The sequence below is a fragment of the Dendropsophus ebraccatus genome, chromosome 6 (assembly GCF_027789765.1).
Source record: "Dendropsophus ebraccatus isolate aDenEbr1 chromosome 6, aDenEbr1.pat, whole genome shotgun sequence".
NCBI lineage: Eukaryota > Metazoa > Chordata > Amphibia > Anura > Hylidae > Dendropsophus > Dendropsophus ebraccatus.
Window position 1 is genome coordinate 54,199,864 of NC_091459.1, and position 17,860 is coordinate 54,217,723.

At 40.6% G+C, this 17,860-nt stretch overlaps 1 protein-coding gene across 2 annotated transcripts in view; it reads right to left on the bottom strand.

The window, feature by feature from the left end:
* Nucleotides 1–17,860, bottom strand: part of MAP3K5 (mitogen-activated protein kinase kinase kinase 5) — a 103,535-nt gene that overhangs the window by 39,835 nt on the left and 45,840 nt on the right. For both annotated transcript variants that reach the window (XM_069975007.1, XM_069975006.1), the window contains 6 exons: nt 13,156–13,268; nt 8,939–9,098; nt 6,908–7,061; nt 5,847–5,954; nt 5,339–5,388; nt 1,664–1,759 (listed from right to left, as the gene is read on the bottom strand). In XM_069975007.1, the coding sequence (XP_069831108.1) occupies nt 1,664–1,759; nt 5,339–5,388; nt 5,847–5,954; nt 6,908–7,061; nt 8,939–9,098; nt 13,156–13,268 (681 nt within the window). The remainder of the gene's footprint in view (nt 1–1,663; nt 1,760–5,338; nt 5,389–5,846; nt 5,955–6,907; nt 7,062–8,938; nt 9,099–13,155; nt 13,269–17,860) is intronic.

Genomic DNA, 17,860 nt, shown 5'->3' on the forward strand with positions numbered 1-17,860 from the left:
GGGAATCAAGCCTAAAAAAACTAGTGTATTGGCAAAAAAGAAAAATCAAATCTCAATTGAGCTGCCTGAAGAGACGACGTTAACAGCCAAAGGGTTTGGCAACATGTAAGCATTACTTGACATACTGTACCCTGTCAGAAATATCAACTGTGCTTTGTACTCAAGGGATTATGAAGCAACTAAGGCACTTGAATCTTCATAATTTGACTTGTAATTACGAGTTTAGGTGTAATTTTATACAATGCAAGTATTCCTGTAATGCATAAAAGTGCTGGATCAACTTCAAGTACAGGTTACCGTCTCTGGTAGCACCCCTTTTTGAAATTTGCTACATAGGATCTATTACATACATTTTAAGTTCAACAGTCTCAATCCATGCTCTATGTTCCTGCAGCCTACCAGTCTTCTTTTAAAGAATCTGCTTCTTCATCCATGTGGCATTCCAATTCAGCAGCTGGGTAATGGATTTGTTAGGTAAAGAAATCAACTGCTGTCACCAATTCCAAATTAAAGAGGTTTCTTGGGCTATTTTCCCACTATATGAACGTGGCATCCTATATCGAGGAAAAGCATCAGTCATTATGAATAGGTGGCTGCCTTCCCCAGATATAGGACGGCACATTCCCATAGTGGAAATATAGCCTTAGGTTGCTTTCCCACTTGTCAAAGAACACATGTATACAAAACTACACAACTGTGTGCTCTACAGTGTTCATGTGTTGTTGCCCACAATCCCAGCAACATTGCACTGCCACTGGAGAACGCAAGGGGGTGTAGTTTAAGATAAATGTTTTTGCAGGCATGTAGGAACAGAGTCCTGGGTTTTGTAGAAGCTCAGCAAAACACAACTATCATTGAGCTCGAAGAGATCAGTTAAAATCTCCGGAGTCTCTATTGATACATTGCTCCCTAAAAAAACTAAAATATGCCAAAAAAAAAAAAAAAGGGGTCTGTGGGTCTCAAAACACAGTAATAGCCACGTGGGAAATTGGTGAGTGTACCTGGTCTATATGCTTTTTGTGCATTTTATTTTTTATGGGATGGCTGGAGTTCCCCTTTAAGCAGTTTATGAAGGTTGGTGCACCCTCCTATTGTTATTCTATGCTTTACTCACCCAACTCCCCTCCCCCCCCCCAAAAAAAAAACAAACAAAAAAAAAAACCTAATATATAATATAATACAGAAGCATAAATCCAGATGTAGTCAGTAGACACATATGTTCTTATGGTGCACAAGAAATGTAATCGAATGAGTAGAATGGATCAAATGACATCTCATTATTCATCCGATAATAACAAACCATAGTATTCCAAAATAAAAAATAATGCTGTGCTTAAAGGCATATCCTTAGTAGACACATTATTGTAATTCTGGATAACTAGAGATGATCGAACTTGCTGAAAGCTTGGGTTTGCACAAACTTGTAAAATGAGCATTTGAATCCCGTTGTCTGGAGAAGGTGGATGCAGCCCAAGGATGGCCTGGAAAACAAGGATGCAGCCATAGGCTTCCCTTAGGCTGCATCCACCTTCTCTAGGCAGTGGGATTCAAATGCTGATTGTTCGGGTTCGTGCAAAACCCATCTCTATAAATAACTCTTTTAATGTAAAATGAAGGCGCAATGAATAGAGGTTTTTACTTCCCATGAAAATATTGCACCTACTTTTTACAGTGAAGTTCTGTGCAGAAGTAGATCTGGAAGTCGTCTGAGTTGTGCAGCACGTAAAGAAAACAGCACCTTTCTTCAAACTTTGAGATGCTATAAGACAGAGAGGGGAGAATCCAGTTTTAGATTCACACACATTTTTTTTTAATTTTGAGCAAATTTTACATAACATGAAACAAGAACAAAGAACATCTCAGTAACTGAAGTTTATATAATAAAGCAAACCTTTTCCATAGTGTATAGCTTACAGGGAGGCAGAGAAAAACTGAGCACCCTGCTCCTTATATACTGTACAAGTCAAAAAGGAAAGAAGTGGTTGCGTGAATTAAGCCATAGAACAATTCACATAATATGATTAGGTTTAAATATTACTCTAAGACTAGTAAAAGACAATGTCTACTTACAAATGTTAAATATAGAAATGACTTAATTATCCCTATATTTTTAAGCCAATCCAACAATAGAACTAATAACTACAATGTGTAAAACAAAACTACTAAAACAAAAGCATCAGATTTCTGTTGTGTTGCTATTCTATGATGTTGTGTCTGTGAGAGATCAGGCTTTCCATTATCAGTTTACAGAAGTTGCCCAGTTGGACATAGTCTTTCAGTTAGAAAGGGACCCAATTTGTCCCACACAAAAATGGAGCCTTGTGCTGCTACATCACTATCAGAATACTGAGAAGCAATAAACAGTCATTCTTTCAGGATAGGATCTAATTGGGCCTTTATGATCAAAAGAATGTTTTTGTGTAAGCGTAACTTTTACATGTTTCCATTGATGTATAAAGGCTCGTTTTTTGTGAGATGAATCATATTTTAATTGGACTAATCTCAGGTACATATATGGCTTTGCTTTATTTTAATATTTGTTTGTGGGGTAGAAGGCAATGGCAGGCCTCCCCACACTGAATTTATTACCAGGTTAAGCCTACATTTCCACTTCAAGAACATATCTGGGGAAGGCGGCAATCTTGTTACATATAGGGCCGCTAATAGTGGTCATGATCTTTGTTAGCAGCCGTCTATATTATGAGGCAGCTGCCTTCCCCTGATATGTTCCTGAAGCGGGAACATAGCCTTAAAGGGGCTGTCCAGCGGAAAAAAATTTCTTTCCAATCAACTGATGTCAGAAAGTTATATAGGTTTGTAATTTACTTCTATTAAAAATCTCAAGTCTTTCCATAATTATAAGCTACTACACTCAAGGGCCACTTTATTAGGTACACCATGCTAGTAACGGGTTGGACCTCCTTTTGCCTTCAGAACTGCCTCAATTCTTGGTGGCATAGATACAACAAGGTGCTGGAAGCATTCCTCAGAGATTTTGGTCCATATTGACATGATGGCATCACACAGTTGCCGCAGATTTGTCGGCTGCACATCCATGATGCGAATCTCCCGTTCCACCACATCCCAAAGATGCTCTATTGGATTGAGATCTGGTGACTGTGGAGGCCATTTGAGTACAGTGAACTCATTGTCATGTTTAAGAAACCAGTCTGAGATGATTCTAGCTTTATGACATGGCGCATTATCCTGCTGAAAGTAGCCATCAGATGTTGGGTACATTGTGGTCATAAAGGGTTGGACATGGTCAGCAACAATACTCAGGTAGGCTGTGGCGTTGCAATGATGCTCAATTGGTACCAAGGGGCCCAAAGAGTGCCAAGAAAATATTCCCAACACCATGACACCACCACCACCAGCCTGAACCGTTGATACAAGGCAGGATGGATCCATGCTTTCATGTTGTTGACGCCAAATTCTGACCCTACCATCTGAATGTCGCAGCAGAAATCGAGACCAGGCAACGTTTTTCCAATCTTCTACTGTCCAATTTCGATGAGCTTGTGCAAATTGTAGCCTCAGTTTCCTGTTCTTAGCTGGAAGGAGTGGCACCCGGTGTGGTCTTCTGCTGCTGTAGCCCATCTGCCTCAAAGTTCGACGTACTGTGCGTTCAGAGATGCTCTTCTGCCTACCTTGGTTGTAACGGTTGGCTATTTGAGTCACTGTTGCCTTTCTATCAGCTCGAACCAGTCTGCCCATTCTCCTCTGACCTCTGGCATCAACAAGGCATTTCCGCACTGCCGCTCACTGGATGTTTTTTCTTTTTTGGACCATTCTCTGTAAACCCTAGAGATGGTTGTGCGTGAAAATCCCAGTAGATCAGCAGTTTCTGAAATACTCAGACCAGCCCTTCTAGCACCAACAACCATGCCACGTTCAAAGGCACTCAAATCACCTTTCTTCCCCATACTGATGCTCGGTTTGAACTGCAGGAGATTGTCTTGACCATGTCTACATGCCTAAATGCACAGAGTTGCTGCCATGTGATTGGCTGATTAGAAATTAAGTGGTAACGTGCAGTTGGACAGGTGTACCTAATAAAGTGGCCGGTGATTGTATATATCCTGCAGGAAATGGTGTTTTATTTACACTCAGAAACAGTCCTCGATAAAGGAGAAATCGTTAATCGCTTAATAAGACCTGGACCTATGTTTATCATTGCTCGTTCACAAATCGTTCGCATGGAATAAGACGCCCTCAGGTCGTTCGCAGTAGCAATAGTGGTCGTTTGAGATTGTTTATCGTTAACGATTATGTGAACGATAATCGTCCCGTGGAATGGGGCCCTTAAAGGGGGTTTTCAGGCCAAAGCAGACTGAAGAGGACACATGATAGCTCATCAGTCACTGATCGGCAGATGCCATCACCTGGCACCCGCAATACACAGTTAACAGGACTGGTAGCTTATTGTCTCTGTTCACTGTGTAACAGTGATGACCTGTAACTGCAGCTTCACTTCACAGGAGCTAAGTTACAGCTAAAGGTCATCACCAATACACAATGAACTGTTTCTGGTACCATTCATTGTCTAGTGCTGATCGGCGCTCATGCCAGATGTGGGCACCCTTGCCGATCAGTGTATGATATCCTGTGAGTACCTCAGTCTATTTTGGCTGTAAACCCCTTTAGGGTTAGCATATTGATAAGAAGGTCTTGATGAAGTCTCCTCTATTGAATTAGCACAGGTAACATTTATTAAGGATGCAAATTGTGAATATTAGTAAAAGCCACATCCTTCTATTTAAAGGGAACCTGTCACCAAAACAATTATATCTAATCTAGCATCATCATGTTCTAGAGCAGGAAGAGCTGAGCAGATTGATATATATCTTTGTTGAGAAAGATTTAGTACAGGGATGCGGATCCTTTTTCTAGTCAAGGGCCATTTGGGCATTTATAAAATTATTTGAGGACCATACACTACACGGCTCAGTGTTCTACTCGGCGCGGCAGTGAGGGGGTTGGCAGCACCCGGGGCACGGCAAAATATTGTGCCCCAGATATTGTAGTCAACCCCCCTGTGATGCCCCTGGTAGCCAGAGTTAACCCCCTGTTATGCACCTGGAACTCTTAGTTAACCCCAGTGATGCACCTAGTAGCCGTAGTTAACTCCCAGAAAGTTCCCTGGTAGCTGATGTTAACCCCCAGTATATACTGTGTATATATATATATATATATATACACACACATACACACCCCAACTGCTCAGCTCCTCCTGCTCTATAACATGATGACCATAGCATAGATAGCATTTTCATGGTGACTGGCTCCCTAGACAAGCTAAAAGAAAGTGTTTACACAATTATATAAATAAACATACCTTACACCTCTTATTGATGAGGCTGAAAAGTTCCACTCATGAAATCCTTTCTGAAATTATAATAAACAACAAAAAATCTTAGGATCAACACACTATTAGCAAACTGAAATAAACACATCATAAGGCTTAAATCTAATATTTTATCAATTTGCCATCGATCACGCAGGTACATGACGTGGCAGCTGGAAAAGCTGCAGGTGGTCACGTTGACTTATTATTTTCCTGCACCCCCCCTCCTACTCTTCAGTTTCACAGGACTTCTCCTTTAAGAACACAAATATATTATTAGAGGTCAGTAAGTTTCAATGACCATAGTCCCATGTGTTTGTGTGATATTTTTATTATTTCTGATTAACAATATTGTTGGCTGGATAATCACTTACAACACATAATGACAAATGTCCATTTTAAATTCACCGACACTGGTTAACAACTGGTAAAGATTACATTTCCAATATATAAACTACAACTTTCATGCCCTATTATCCTTTTTAGTCCATACAATTACCTTATCATCAGGAAGCACATGCCAAATGGAAATTGTTTTCTCATCAGCTTCACTGTTGATTGACAGATAGGATGGCTGGTAGATCTTTGTAGGTTCAAGGATCAAGACCTAGTCAAAATGTAAAAGCACTGATATAAAAAGGTTCTATCCAGGGTTTCTAAAGTACTAAAATGAGTTACCCACCCTCCTCTTTAACAGCTACAATTAAAGGAGTTATCCAGGATTAGAAAAAAGCACAGCTACTTTCTTGCAAAAACAGCACCACCCCTATTATTCTAAGGCCTTATACACACGTTCAGTTTCACAGACATGGCGAGCGTGGAAGCCCTGTAGTGGAGTTCCCCAGCACCATACAGCATCATTTACCAATACGATGCTCGGAGCGGGGAAATTATTATTATTATTTGCGGCACTGTAAACTCCGCTACAGGGCCTCTACGGACGGAATGTGTGTATAAGGCCTAAGGGTTAATTCTGGCACGTATATTCACCCGAGAGGAACATTTTGTCACATCGCTGCTTCAATCCGAAGCTACTATGCCCTTCAAAACCCGCTGGTACCCAGAAGACCTCTTCTTCTGGCTGGCCTACATCTTCTAAGTCAGAGTTTTCTATGCATTTCTGTGAGAGTGCTCTCATAGAGATGCATTTAATCCACTGATTTACGTGCCAGCCTGCAGCCGGGGAGCAGATAAATAATTTTGGGGGGAGGAGTGCTTCTTGAAAACAACTAGCTGAAAACAAATATCATAAGGATTTGAAAACACATTACTTTGGGTCCCAATTGGCTTCTATGGGGAATTCTTGGTTGCAAATTGTATTAAAGTGATGCCTGCTGCCTTTTTATTTTTACAGCATTCAAAAAGTGTCCATGCAGAAAACATTCATGTTATCAGAGTAATTTATCATTACAGGATCAGTGTGCAGGCAAGACTATGGTCATTTTAGACTAGGATACTACAGAGAGAGAAATATTCATATGGATTAGCCCTTGGTGTTAAAAAAAAAAAAAAATAGACTAAGGTGCCCTCACTAGAGGCTTTAAAACAACATATACTTACTGGAAATCGCACAACAGACACATCCGTATTTGTCGATTCAACCAGAAAATCCATCCAAAAATCAACAATCTCTTGTTTGGAAACATGTTTCTCCAAGTTTGGTTTCTTATATTTCTGGTAAATGAGAATAGTCTCCACTACAGAGTTCAAGTACCTAAAATAAGAATAAATTATTATTATTATTATAGAAATTACATTAGTACTATTATTTAATGTATAAAAAAAAATACATACATAGGTCAATATATATGTCTTATAAAAGGAAAAATATGAGAAAAAAAACCATATACACATTATATATATATATATATATATATATATATATATATATATATAGGTATGTATATGATTTTTTTGCTCATATTTTTCCTTTTATAAGACACTTTTTTTTCCCTTCCAAAAAAGAAGTTAAAGTAGCCAGCACCACACCTTACCCCTGTTTAACCTCTTTCCCTGCTGGTGTCCAGTGATGAGATCCACTCCTCTTGTCACATTGCCAGGACTGAAAGAAGAGGAGCTCCAAAATGCCGTCCTCACTGCCCCACTAAGATGGAAGACGACCACTGGGGTGGAGGATTGGATAGCAGTGTCATTAGAGAGGAGTGGAACTCTTATCTGGATACCGAATGGTTAAACAGCCAGAAACTCATTCACAGCTGTAGATTCTAAATATTGAGAACCGAGCACTGTCTTCCCACAGGAAATAATTTAAATGTGTTAAATGGGTTCCAGTACCCACCAATAAATAACTTTAGTACCCATTTATTACACTGAAAAGTGCCCAGTTCAATCAATACAGTACAGCACTATATACTGTACAGTACATTCATAACAAGAAATGTTCAAAACTAGCAATTATAGTACAGTAGTACACAAACTCTTCACTCATCTGTTACTGTATAGTACACCCCCACCTCAGCACTTTAATGTGTGGGAGATGGTGGTGAACTGACTGTACTACTACTGTACTGTATACGCACTCCGGCAATCTTATACAGCACTGTACTGTATGTGAAGCCTCAACACTGCTAAATTCACCATGTACAACCTACGGTCCATGCTCGCAAAAGCTACGGATATCAAGCAAAGTTCGAATTCCGAACATTACTTCTGGGTAAATTTTCGCTAAAATACCGAACAGTTTGAATTCAGATGCAAAATCAGATTTTACTGTACTTCAAGCCTGGGTAGCAAAAAAGTGACTGAGGACCGAGCACGAGTTTGAAAACTAAAGCAAACTTTTCTTGAAAATACTGTTTGAGAATCTAAGTGTCTGGACCAGTTTGAGAACCGAGGTACCCCTGTGTTCAAGCTACTACATCGCCAAGGAACATCAGTGCCACCTGCCTTTTGCTACAGTGATCAGGTACAGATTATACTTTTTTATTACAACATTATCATGCTATCAATTGTGGACATTGCTGTCTTGAACTAGTGTTAGGCAGCACACGCTCTTAATAAGAGTTGTTTCCTGCTATCTTTAATGGTTATAAGGAAATCACAGCACGATCAATACTGATTATGCAAATATCCAACTCGCTAAAGATCATGAGAAGCATAATATATTGTTACATATGTTTTAATCTTTAGAATTATTTTTCTTTATGAGGTTACCGTATAAGTTCATGTGTTTTTATTTTTATTGTATTCGTATGTATTTACCTGTAACAACAAGTTTACTCTATTTATGGATTTTGATAGAAACTGATACATTACTGTTGGTGACCATGAGAACTGGTTCCTTTACTTGTCTATCACGCTTGTATAGTTCACAATTACAGATGAGCACAATTGGAGCATGCTCAAGTCCGATCATGCAGCATTTGATTAGCAGTGGCTGCAGAAGTTGGATGCAGCCCTAGGCATTCAACTTCAGCCACCACTGCCGCACAATCTGACTCTAGAATGCTTCAGTTCCACTCATGTCTATTTACAATCTATAAAGAATTGCATTACAGTTGCATAGGAACAATGCTATAATTTAGTTGGAGCCAGTTAAGCTAATCTAACGGTATAAAAACAGCAACTTACCATGCAGGTGTCTTCATCTTAAAAAGTTTTTCTGCAGCTTGGATTACTTTTGTATGGTCATTTGCTAAAACACTAGCTCCCATATAATATCCGACATCCCAGTAACTTTGAAGTTTCTCTATGTTTCCTTTTTTACCAAGCAAACTGCTAATTTTCACCCCTGTTTATGGACAAAACAGAAACAAAGAAGGTTACCGCCAGAGAAAGTCCACGTAGGGTTTCCAGACTGCCCTCACTTCTTTTTATTTGTATCTTAAGATAGATATACCATATACTAAATACTTCATACAGATTCTATAAAGGAGCACTTGTAGGACTAAAAAAAATCTCTAAAAAAAACTCACTTACATATGCTGGTACTCCAAGACTAAAGACTGATGATTGTGTAGGAAAGTGCAGGGCTGTCTAAGGGGCCTATTCCCCGGGAGCGATAATCGGCCAAATCAGTCCCATTCGGCCGATTATCGCTCGGTGGAATAGAGAAAACGATCAGCCGATGATCGTGTCATCGGCTGATAGTTTATTTAGGGCCAGACCTAAAATCATCGGTCCCACACCGCGCATCGCTACGGTGGAATAGCGGTGCGCGGCGGGTGACCGACGACTTGAGAAGTGCAGCATACATTACCTGTCCGGGCTTCTCCTGCACTCAGTCTTCCTCCCCAGGTCCTGCTCGCAGCATTAGCAGCTCCGGAGCGGCCTGACTGAGCAGTCAGACCGCTCAGCCAATCAATGGCCGGGTCCGCCGCGGCCAGTGATTGACGGAGCAGTCTGACAGCTCAATCAGGCCGCATCGAAGCTGATGCAACGCCGTCGGGGAGGAAGACGGAGCGCAGGAGAAGCCCCGACAGGTAATGTATTGCTGCAAGGACATCGGTAACGATGTCCCTGCAGCCCTCGCTTAACGATCATTGGGGCCGTGGAATAGGCTAGATCGGCGCTCGTTTACATCGTTGCTTGGCCCGTGGAATTGGGCCCTAAGCCCTGCAGTTCCCAATCCTCTGCTCTGATCAAGTGCTGCCGCACAGCACTATACAGGACAGGATGCTGCCCTCGCATACTGTAAATTGTAATATACAGTATCCATGGAGGAGGCCACCTGTCGCTGTAGCACAGTGGTGCAGCCTCTCCACAGCAAGCGGAATCTGCATGTACTAGAACCAATAGCAGAGCGAGCGATGATAGCAATCATAGCTCGAAGTGAAGAGACTGCGGCATTGTGCTATAGTGTCAGGCAGCCTCCTCTCTGGGTACTGTATATAAGAATATAAATGGGGGGATTGAAACCCTGTTCTGTATATCACTGTGCGGCAGCACTAGGACAGGGCATAGGATCAAGTACAGCAAGGCTTTAATACTCCTGCAGTTCCCAACACAAATGTTGGTGTCAGCAGAGGGACCTGTGTTGCCCTTTACTGTTGCAAAGTACTATACCTTTATTGTTAAAGCAATGTATTAGCAAAAAAAGATATATATATATATATATTTTAGCCAGTGGAGTACCCCTTTAATTGTAGCAATAGGATAATAGAAACATTGCACTCACCGCCCGTTGTCTTCTCACTTTATTTATTTATTTATATATACAAAGTATGTGCATAGACAGGTATATGGGAGGACGCCCTAGCGTTAGCAGCGACAGCTGTTTCTTGCCTTCCGTCACTTCGTCACTTCCTTGCCTTCCGTGACGAAGTGCCGGAAGGCAAGAAACAGCTGTCGCTGCTAACGCTAGGGCATCCTTCCATATACCTGTCTATGCACATACTTTGTATAAATAAATAAATAAATAGACAGGTATATGGAAGGATGCCCTAACGTTAGCAGTGACAGCTGTTTCTTGCCTTCCGGCACTTCGTCATGGAAGGCAAGGAAGTGACGAAGTGCCGGAAGGCAAGAAACAGCTGTCGCTGCTAACGCTAGGGCGTCCTCCCATATACCTGTCTATGCACATAGTTTGTATGAATAAATAAACTGAGAAGACAACGAGCGGTGAGTGCCATGTTTCTATTATCCTATTGTTGCTGTATGCATCTGGAACTCCTGTAACATAGAGCACCACCCGTAGAGTCTGATCACAAATTTTTTGCCTATCACCTACTGTGCCCTACGTCTAGTTTGGACACACATGTAGTGCCGTACTCATCATACTCTCTCTGCACGATGGACCCCTTTAATTGTGTATAGAGCTCATTCTCATCCTGCTGCAGTCTTGAAGGGGTTATCCAGTGCTACAAAACATGGCTACTTTCTTTCAGAGACAAAACGGCTCTTGTCTCCAGTTTGGGTGGGGTTTTGTGACTCCGTTCCATTAAAGTGAATGGAACTTATTTGCAAACCACACCTGAACTGGAGACAAGAGTAGTGCTAACTCTGGAAGAAAGTAGCCATGTTTTTGTAGCACTGGATAACACCTTTAATGTTTGCTTGAAAAAGACCCAGACCCACTACTATGCCATCTACTAGAATTGATGGTCTTCTAGCGTGCATCCACAATCTACTTGCCTATCCTACCTAAGGTGCTGCTGGAACCTGTTATTTGCATAATATCTTACCTTTGCATTACCCCTATCGCTTTGCATTCTGGTGCATGGGAACCCTGTGTCTTTTATAAATCCTGATTTTAATTTTTACATATGGCATCTTATAAAGGGTAGCTTCACACGTACCGTATAACACCAGATTTTCTGCTGCGGATTCGCAGCAGATTTGACTAAATGAATTTACACAGTATTAAATTATGCAGATTTGATGCTGTGTTTATTCATTTAATCAAATCCGCTGCGGATCCGCAGCAGAAAATCTGGTGCGATACAGTACGTGTGAAGCTACCCTAAAGGGGAGGGGGGTATGGATACATATGATCTGGTCATGTCCAGTTATCCAAGACTATTGGTCCAAGGTGCACCATCTGTTGAATACAGAGATGAGTCTTCCTGAAGTAAGTGCCCCAGAAAATAGCTTACTAGGCTTGGTTAATGCCTCGGTCCTCACCAAGTATAGTCGTATACTCTACAGCAGTGCTTCTCAATTCCATTCCTCAGGCCTCACCAACAGGTCATGTTTTGAGGATTTCCTTAGCATTTCACAGGTGATATAATTATAGTCAGTGCATCAGGTATTATCACAGCTGTTTTTTGTATGGGATATCCTCAAAACATGACCTGTTGGTGAGGCCTGAGGACTGGAATTGAGAAGCACTGCTCTACAGAATACGCCTCTACTATGTTCGCAACACCATCCTACTTAATTGGAAACGCCCTAAGCATCCCACTCTCTCTCACTGGATACAACTCGTAGACGAGGACCTGGGAATGTACAAAGTCACCTATTCAGCTTGAGGTACCCAGCATGCTTCTATCATATTTAGAAGCCATGGTTGTCGGCTCAAACGACACTGGCTAGGTTGAGGGATGAGGCACAGTTCCCTAGCCATGTGTGAATATAGTGAGCGAATGTATTTTGTGTCAGCTCTGAATACAAATGTAACACACAATGGGGGAGATGTATCAAACATGGTGTAAAGTGAAACTGGCTCAGTTGCCCCTAGCAACCAATCAGATTCCACCTTTCATTTCACACAGACTCTGGAAAGTGAAAGGTGGAATCTGCTTGGTTGCTAGGGGCAACTGAGCCAGTTTCACTTTACACCACGTTTGATAAATCTCCCCCAATGTCTTTATTGTAGACTATTCTGCCCTCATTTGAGAATGGGTGCTACGCAGATCATTCTGTTGTAACAGAGTTTTTTTTCCAAATGTTGTTTTTCATTTTCTAGTATACTTTGTATACTACATGGCTCCAGATTAAGAGTGATTGTTTTTCAATGTTTTGTATTCTATTGTTGTTTAAAAGCATAAAGAAAAACTTTAAGAAAACCTACCTCAGGACTATTACACTCTGCCTTTACAAAGAGGATATTGCAGAACTTAAACACAGTTGCAGCAGCAACAAATTTTAATCCTGCGATATTATTGATAAATCTTACCGTTTTAGAGATTCCAAAATAGTAACTTCGTCCACAAAATTTAATAAAATCTCATGTCATAAACACATCCAATACATATAGACCCCACAAGGTAGTATTTATGTTTAGCCACAGTTATACCTCAATAACACAGTACCTTCTAGTGTCTCTTTATGACTATTTACAGAACTTTGTTTCCTGTAAAGCAGTAGTGCATAGCGTGGACAGGGAAACTAGAAATTTGTCAAATTACCGATTTTACGGAGTTCAAATGAAGAATCAAACTGATGTCCAGCCGCCAAGAGGAGCACTGCATAATTGATTCCAGACTGAAGAGTTGGCTCAGACTCAAACGCTCTCCTATACCTATAAAACCAAACAAATTGGGAATGACTTATAAACACAAAAGTTAACATCCAGAGCCTCCTGTATAATATTCCATCACTCGCTACCTCCTGGTCTCTACTCACTGGTGGTCTACTTGCTTCGCTTTATAACCAGTTTAGCATAACAGACCAGTTTGCCAGAGTAAAAAAACAATACTTGCAAATCAACAGATCATGGGATCAATATTCTGCATTTCTCGCGGGGAGCTCATAGGAGATAGCAGCAGTCTGCTTCCACTGCTTCTATAGCACGGAGTGACGATAGCAGAACATTTCTATCCTCCTTGTTTGTCTTTCAACATGTTGATAGACATTAAAAGACAATAATGAACCGGCATCATGCAAGTCGGCTGATTGTTGCACGACACAATTATCGTCTGTAATGGCAGATAATCGCTTTGTGTAGTAGAGCTATATGTGTAACTCAGATATTTGTGCACATCAGCCATTATCAAATGCTTTACAGCTTAGATACAAAAAAAATGCAGCGGTAGTTCATTTCTTTGTTAGTATAAGTAATGCTTTTATTTATATTTTAAAAGAGGACTTCCCTAAGCCACACACTTCCCTAAGCCATACACAGTGACCAAATCTTCAAAATTATTATATTGGTTTTGATAGGGGTTATTAACATATTTATACAATATCATATGACCTCTTAGCCTTCCATTAGGTAAATAAATTTAGTTTTGATAATTTACATACCTCCTTACCTTCCTTTTTTTTCAGCTGGCTAGCACAAGGGTGCTGTGCTCACTTACCTGGCGTAGCGTGACAGGAGCAGGTACGTGAGCACCTCATCCTGGTCCAGCCAGCTGAAAAAAAGACAAAAAAAGGAGAGAGGGGGTGCTTTTTCTTCAAAATAGGGCTTTTACACATCTTTTGGAATGTGAATTTCTAAGGTAATGTGTTCCCTGAGCCATTATTCGAGACAGAGAACGTTTTTTTCCCCCCCATTATTCTTCATATAAGTGCGATTTTCCATGGAGCACCGCCACATGAAATAATCCTTATATCCAATGTTGCCACACGACCCTGCTGAGTTACAAGCCACAACTGCTTTTGATCGCAACATGATTGCAACAAGCATTAAACCACCTGGATTGGACTAAAGTCTACCCCTTGGTAGTTGCAGACAAGGGTCAGCTGTAAACGCTGCATATCCTGAGTCCCCACTGTGTCTGCAATGACTGCTGAGCCGCTGTAAGAAGGCATATCGACAGATGTTAAGAAGTTAAACATATACATTGGGTAAAATAAGTGTTTGATACACTGCTGATTGTACAAGTTTTCCCCCCTACAAAAAAAAGAGAGAGGCTTGTAATTTTTATTGTAGGTAACTTCACTTCACAGAATCTATAAAACATTTTTTTCCCAAAAAAATCACATTGTATTGTATTTTTAAATGCTACAAGTAAGGACCTGGTCAATGACCTGGGACAACTGTCTCAAAGATTAATTAGTAACACACTACGTTGTCATGGATTAAACTTCTTAAGGGCAACCATAGTCCCCCTGCTCACGCCTGCAACTGTCCAGGCCCGTTCGAAGTTCACCAATAACCATCTAGATGATCCAGAGGAGGCATGGGAGAAGGTCATGTGGTCAGATGAGACCAAAATAGAACTTTTTGATATCAGCTCCACTATGTGTTTGAAGGAAGAAGAAGGATGAGTACAACCCCAAGAACACAGTCACAGACATGAAGCATGGGGGTGGAAGCATCATACTTTGGGGACACAACACCTGCACCGCATTCAAGGGAGGATGGATTGAGCCATGTACCGTGAGATTTTAGCCAAAAGCCTCCTTTCCTCAGCTTTCCTGAAGCTGGGTCGTGGCTGGGTCTTCCAGCATGACAAACACCTGAAACACACAGCCAGGGCAACTAAGGGGTGGCTCCAATAAAAAATGAATTAAAAAAACAAAAAAAAAAGAAGCAGCTACGTAAGATGCATTTCAAGGTCTTGGAGTGCCCTAGCCAGTCTCCACACCTGAACCAAATAGAAAATCTTTGGAGGAAGCTGAAATTCAATGTTGGCCAGCGACAGCCCCGAAATCTGAAAGATCTGGAGAAGGTGGGACACAATCCTTGCTGCAGTGTCTGCAAACCTGGTCAAGAACTCCAGGAAACCTCCAACCTCTGTAACTGCAAACAAAGGTTTCTGGACCAAATATTAACTTCTGTTTTTCTTTTGTATCAAATAATTATTTAATGTAATCAAATGCAATTTCATTATTTAAAAACCAAACTATGATTTTCTAAAATTTCTTTTATCGATTCTGTCTCTCACAGGTGAAGTCACCTACCATAAATATTACATACCTCTCCATTCTTTGTAGGTGGGAAAACATGCAAAAATTGGCAGTGTATTACGTGTACTTATTTTTCCTACTGTATGGTAAAACTGTCTCCTGTTTTTGCAGATATTGTTCTTCTAAACACTTACACAATACAATAGCTCCAGGGCTGCCATAGTAAATATGAGAACCAAAATAAGGAAGTTTGTTAAATGACAGATGTACTCTGCAGACAACAGAACCATACATAAAAGATATATACAACCAACACAAAAGGAGAGGAAAAAATTTCTATTACTACAATTACTACATCACAAAAGAGAAAATGCTACATGTTTGAGAAAGCTTTTCTGTATTTGTCTCCTACAAATAATGGGGTTTCCCAGGAAGTGATAGGTTACACAACTGGCACATTGTAAAAATGCAGATCAACACTTTCTACACGTATACAGAAGGGGGTGGTATTTTTAGCACTTGGGTTACAAATATCTGCACAGTGCCGATGCTTGATTTGTGCCCCTCTACATAAATCCTGTGTGCACCGGAGTCACTCCGTGTCACGGCTGGCGGGAAATCTTGCCGGCAACCATGCCTCCCTGGGAGCGTCTGTGTATAGGAGGGCTGACACTCCCAGGGTAGTGTGGTTGCCAGCAAGATTTCCCACCTACTGGAGCCTATTTAGAGCTGTAACAGTGACTTCTGCATGACTGGTTCTCTACAGGCTCCATTCATATGTACTGTATAGCAGCATATTTTACGCAGCAAAAGTTGCCAGAAATACGCAGCAGATTTACTACCCACGTATTTCAATGGGTAGCAAAACTTGCAGCCAACCTGTGTGTTTTATGCTCCTGGGGTTGAGTGCGGCGCTCCCAGTACTTGAATTGCAAAGATGCAATAGAATTACACTTACTTTCTCAGGAAGCACTGAGAGGGTGCTCTTCTCAGCCATGCTAGCTACCAAGGCTAGCGCTGCAAAGAAGAGAACTCACCAAGGGCTGAAAGGCTGTGTTCCCACATTGTGTTCTCAGCACAAATGCAACATGGCAACAGCGCAACACTAACCCCTTTCAGCTCCTGTCTGCATGGCATTTTCCTCTGCACTGCAGCCTCTAGTGATCCTGGCTTAAGTGCAGTTGAAGACACACCAAAAGTGGGGAGGGGTAAGTGTGCTATATTGTTGTGCGGCCATTACCATTCATTGTTATCAGCTTCACATCTGTTTCCACACAACTGTGTGGCTGATAATAATAATTTTTTAATTTCTACAAAAGATCATATCAGCCAACGAGCGGGCATCTGCTGGCTCGCTGGCTAATCTCTGGCTCTTATTCATCCCATAACCGGCCTAAGTGTTCCTAGAAATGCATATAGCTGATATGTAAAAGGGTCTTTAGGAAACCTTTGCAGGTATATTTTGTTCTTTAGCTGACCCTGAGTATTTACAATACTGAACTTTTTCACAATTTTTTATTTTCTGTTTTACATATAATATTCTTTCTATTTTGCATGATTAATAATCTTAAGTTCTCTGTTTGATATGACTTGTACATGATTAAAGTAGAGCATAGTAATATTTTAATTACAATATCCAAAATGCTTTGTCACATATGTTTTTCATTATTGTATTTTTTTTACAATTTTTTTGTTCACTTGTTATGTCTATTGTATTCACATGATCTCCATTTTTCATTACTTGTATGTATCTATGTATTTGTTCTGCCCTTCCATAGGGGGAAGGTTCTTGCATTGTCATGTGATGTAATTGTCTACAGGTGATTTCCTGAGATTTTTTTGTGCTTATAAATTAGTCTTTGTACAAGTCTCCTATATGCTGTGATCAAGGCTCAGAGCGAGCTGAAGCGCGTCTAGCATTTTCAGAGAACTTGCGTTTTTGTATATAATGATTTTTATGGATTCTTTACAATAAATACTGGATTTTATTGGATTACTGGAATAGGTTTCGTTTATCCATGCTACAACGCCTGATCACTCACAGGTGAGGTCCTTTGCATTCCTTCTCCGGTGAGACGAACAGTTCCAACCTCTACATTAAGCAAGGATTGTTGGAGTAGTAGCGGTAAAAACTTTTTTTGCATTAATATTTTACATTGACTTTTAGTTTTTTATTAGCTGCAAGACATAATCATTAAATTCAAAGAAATAAACACTTGAAATCAATCTGTAACAAATCTATATAAGATATGAGTTTCAATCTTTGAATTGAATTACTGAAATACATTACATTTCAATGGTATTCTATTTTCCTGA